Source organism: Eriocheir sinensis, unplaced genomic scaffold (genome assembly GCF_024679095.1).
Source record: "Eriocheir sinensis breed Jianghai 21 unplaced genomic scaffold, ASM2467909v1 Scaffold515, whole genome shotgun sequence".
In the NCBI taxonomy this organism is placed as follows: domain Eukaryota; kingdom Metazoa; phylum Arthropoda; class Malacostraca; order Decapoda; family Varunidae; genus Eriocheir; species Eriocheir sinensis.
This window is the reverse complement of record NW_026111849.1, coordinates 210,550-215,459: the sequence shown is the minus strand read 5'-3', so window position 1 is coordinate 215,459 and position 4,910 is coordinate 210,550. Positions and strand designations below refer to the sequence as shown.

The window sequence follows — 4,910 nt, the reverse complement described above, 5'->3', positions numbered from 1 at the left end:
AATGCAGAACGCCCAACCTCGAGGAAGCTGATCGTTAATGAGAGGGTGGGGTTTCGTCGCTGGGTGGATCAGTATCCGCCATTTGCAACCAAGCAGCCGAAAGCAACCTGCAACATAGATCAGTAAAAAAAAGAAAAAGGATCATATAATATAAAAAAAAGGGAAATACACTAATTTACATGGAATGTATCAGAGCAGATATTTGTGTGGGAGTGAGTGAGTCACTTTGTTTATCACCCATGCAACGATCAGGGAGAAGGCTTGAAGCAACAGTTGCGTTGGCAGTGGCCCAGTAAGAGCACTGGGCGGGGGTATTGGCCATTGGGAGGCTTGGTAACAGTTGGCGTCGGCCCTCAGCCAATGGGAGACCAGGTTTTTCGCGCTCGCTATTCCAATCATAGCGACGGGGCAAGTAGTTGGCGCCATGTTGAAACAGTACTTCTACTCAACAATATTAAGGTATTCAGACGTGCTGGTACAGAAAAAAAAAAACACAGAGCTGAGTACAACAAAACACTGGCGTGGAGTTACTGAGACACTTGTCTGCTGTCAGACGTGAAATTTTAAAGGCAGCAAACAGCAGCGAGTAACATGTACATCAGTGATTAGCATCACATACACACACCTCTCCTGGAAATGGCAGAATGTAGTGATGAGTCTGCAGGACACGGGGAAGAGGAAGCGTGGCACCAATGTGGTCTCAAGAAACTGCTTAAATGGAAATACAGGCTCTACAGAGGGATGAAGAAGCTCTGTATGCCACCAGTATGCTATGGTGGGATAATAAAAGGGTGTCTGAAATACTCTTCACGGCTTATGAAGGAAGCTGTTGTGCCCACAGCACAAAGGTCCATGTGGAGTGGCTGCTGCAGCAAGACTGACGGCATGGGGGTCCAGCCAGGCGGGCGGAAAGACACAGGGCTCCCAGAGACGCACAACTAACAAAAGAACCAAACCACGCGCACAGTGCTATACTAACACTACGATACATTATTACAGGGGTATAGAAAACATTATTTCTAAGAATTTTAATAACAGGCACAGTGAAGTAAAAGGGGGATGAGTAGAAGGAATATGCCCCTAATCGTCCAGAGTGGAACTTTTAGAGAAAATTTGAGCGGAGAGTTAAGCTTTAGAGAGAGATGTGACAGCTGTGATGCCATCAGGACCAAGGAGAGATGGGATAGGTAAAGTAAGATTGTTAGAGATATTTTTGACTAGATGCCAGAAGTCTTTGGAAGAATTAGAGAAAGCAACGCTACGGCATTTTCTATTAATGATATAATTTTTGGCGCAATTCCGGGCAGAAATGTAAAGATCATGATTAGCAGCAGTGTGAAGGCTCAAGTATCTTTTGTGAGCCGCTTTTCAATCTTTGATAGCACGAGAACAAATATGATTGAACCAGAACTTTTAGTATGAATAATAGAGAAAGTACATGGAAAGTGTACCTCCATTCCAGAGACAATCACATCCGTGATGGGCCGGCCACACACAACAGCGGTAATCAGTTCAGGAGAAATCAGAATAGTTCATCCTCAGATCATTACACCGAGCTGAAGCATAATGTCGGAAGCTCCGCAGCCTCGATGGGCCCAGAGGCTGTACAGGAGCAATAAAACAGAATGCGGAAATAAGGTTGTGATCGGAGGAGCCCAACGGAGAGGACAGTTTAACAGAATAAGCTGAAGGATTAGAGGTTAGGAAGAGTCCAGAGTGTTGGGCTCAAGGTGGTCGGGGATACGTGTAGAGTGTTGAACCAAATGCTCTGAATCATTGAGGAGAGCAAAGCGAAGACCGCGAATGAACTAGAAATTGATGGAGAAAAGTTGGAAGAGGTATCAAGACACCTCTTTCGGTCGACATCAAAAGTGGGGTCTGACCTGGCGATATTCCTGGTCGCCTTCCCAGATGAAAACTCCAAGGCGTGACTATTAACCAAGAGCAGAGTGAAATATAATTAATTTTAAAGGAATGGTGTGTGTACTGCTTATATGTAGTTTGGTGTGGAAAGTAAGAGAATCTGCCTGTAAAGACCTTTCAGATCTACTCTCTGGTGTTAGAAAAATATGGAAACACTCTCTCTCTCTCTCTCTCTCTCTCTCTCTCTCTCTCTCTCTCTCTCTCTCTCTCTCTCTCTCTCTCTCTCTCTCTCTCTCTCTCTCTCTCTATGTGTGTGTGTGTGTGTGTGTGTGTGTGTGTGTGTGGGAGGGGGGGAGAGAGGGGGGGGCGTGTGTGTGTGTGTGTGTGTGTGTCACTCATCTCAGGTGTTTTCATTATAATTAGTTTCGTTTGTTATTTTACTCATTGTTTTCCATTATACCTTCTATGACATGAGTCGTTAAGAGTATGCATTATTCTACAGCCTCCTCAATCCTTTATAATTAGCCTGTCGTGGATTCTTTTCACTACTGTAATCTTGTCTTAAGGGATCAGAGGTGCATGTCAAACTATCCGATCCCTCCATATCTTATTGTCTTCCTTACGGCGAAGAAGACTGAACGGGGACGAAACAAAAGCGTATGGAGAAAAGACCCGCAGCGTGGCAGCCCTGTAAAGAAAAGGGGGAGATTCCCGGGAAATAGTAAGGCTGTCGTGTTTGTATTGGAAGAATGCAAGACAATATTCGTCCTGGCGATGTGGTGTGGTGATAAGAAAATACTTAATCACTCAGGTCTTGAAGTGCATCAGGTTCTCAGGTGTGCAGGGTTGACTTACCTGTCTGTTTACCAGGTGTTGTGTTTCAGTCGGCTTCTTTAGGTGGAGTGCGTTAAGTCCTCCTCAGGTGTGATACTTCAATGTTGATTTACCTGTTTGCTCATCGTTTTTTTTTTTATCGTTTTCTCTGTTTTTTTTTTTTTTGAACAGTACTCCGGTGAAGGGAAGGTTGTAGGCACCCAGTCCTCAAGCATGCTACTAATGGGGTGGCTTGCCTGGTGGCTGGGCAGGTGGTGTTTAATCGCATTCCTCTTTTCTTTTTAAGGAGGATGACTTGTAGCTGCATTGATATGTGTTGTTTTTTCTTCACCTTCTGCATTCTTGTCTTTGGCTCACATTTTATAGCGTATTTGTATTCCAGAGATTATGGCTTGTGACAGCACTGTTGGGTGTTTTTTATTCTCTTTTCTGTGTGTTTCGAGTCTCGTCGGCATTGCTGTTTGTAGAGTTACTAGTGTGTGTTGGTGTTTACCCACGTTCAGATGTTTGAAATTATGAACGCAGATACTGAATATTTCGTGCTAATGGCTGTTCTGTCCTCGTAAATATTCACTCATTTCTGATTACCGAGAAGAAAAATACTTTGAAAATCCTCGCAAAATTTTTCCAAGAGGAGAGTGGGAAGGAAAGGGAGGAGGAAGAGGGAAGTGGAGGGAAAAAGGAGAGGAAAAGACTGTGCAACGATGTTGGCAATGGTGGATAGAAGGTGAAAGGGAGAGTCGAGGGAGGGGAAGGTTGCAGTGCTGTGCTTTAAAGAGGAGAGGAAGGAGAAAAGTATGTTGACGAGGGAAGATTCGGGATGGGTGGAGAGAAATGAGTGATTGTGGTGGTGGTGATGGTGGTGGTGGTGGTAGGAGGGCGGGGACGGAAGGGTCATTGTTTGTGTATGGGGAGGAGGGAGGATGCAGTATTTCTGATTGTGGTTTGGGTGATAATGGTAAAAGGGGTACTGAAGGTGGGTTAGGGGAGGAGCATTAGGGATAGTGAGGGAAAGTGGAAACTTGATTGGACTGAGGGGAGATGGAGGGCCAAATCCTTGCGAGAGACTTGAAGAGGGTGAGAGATGAGGGGCAGACCGTAAGGCGGCTGAGCGGGGGATTACAGGTGAGGGGCTCCAGGTAAGGGAGGTGAAAGCCTCAGTTAGTGATAAAATATTTATTTAGCTAAAGCGATGGCTTGGCGGACAGGGCAGCGCCAGGACGAAGGGCTGAGACATTGACTGACTGACCTGCTGACAGGCTGGCCTGCAAACACACGAACTGATGTAGTGACTGGCTGAGTTGCTGAAGTTGTGAAATGCTGACACTCTGGTCTCAGTTCCTCGTCCCGGGCTGTCGCGGCGCCACAACAAAGTCATAAATAAGGCCAATTCATGAAGCGTGAGGCCCGGCACTGGAGGGAAGCAGGACCAACAGGCTGGCGGCAACAAGGAGCAGGCTGAGTGCCGGGCGGAGTGCAGGGGCGGCGAGGCGCACTGGCCTACGGGTAGGTGTACAGGCCGCCTGGGGCAGAAACGGGGCTAGAGGCGGGCCCCGTGACGCCCGTGGTTCCCGTGACGCCCGTGGTCCCTGTGGCGCCCGTGTCGCCGATAAGCGCCCCGTGGCTCTCCTCGGCTTTGCTGAGGGCAGACTGCAGGTCGCCGCCCAGAGGCAGCTGCGGGTTCTCGCCCTCGGCGTAATTAACGAAGTAGATCTCCGGCGCCTGCTGCTCACCGGCAGGCACCTCCAGGAGGGTGGGGTCAATTTGGGGCCGCTTGTTGAGCACGTACACCACGTTCTTCTGCTGCGGTGGCGGAACCACGATGGGCTCCTGGCTGAACAGGCCGTTGGGGGTGTGGATGAACACGATATTATGCTCCACGCGGGGTGGGGCCACGGGGGGGCGGGGCCCGATGATGGGCGTCAGGTCGGGGGCGCGGTACACGTAGAGGTTACGCGTTACCTGCGGCGAGACGCAGCTGCCGTCCACGTGACGCACCTGTCCCTCTCCGCAGCTTTGGACGAGCCCGGGGCCAGTGGGGCCATGGGGGAAGCCTGTGGGAGTGGTGTAGCCGGTGACAGGGGGGCGCCCGTGCGTGAAACCTGGTTGCCGCGGGGAGGGCAGGTTGTACCCCTGCTGCAGGTTGGCGGCGGCGGCGACGGCGACCAGACAAGTGAGGACCTGCAAGAGAGAGAAGTAGTGTCAAGAAAGGC

General features: G+C 49.3%; 1 protein-coding gene across 1 annotated transcript in view; it reads right to left on the bottom strand.

Moving 5' to 3' along the window:
- Positions 1-3,858: 3,858 nt before the first annotated feature.
- LOC126992893 (uncharacterized) overlaps positions 3,859-4,910 on the bottom strand; it is a 2,259-nt gene continuing 1,207 nt past the window's right edge. The window contains exon 2 of the mRNA XM_050851724.1: positions 3,859-4,878. Coding sequence (XP_050707681.1) covers positions 4,198-4,878 — 681 coding nt within the window. The 3' untranslated portion in view covers positions 3,859-4,197. The remainder of the gene's footprint in view (positions 4,879-4,910) is intronic.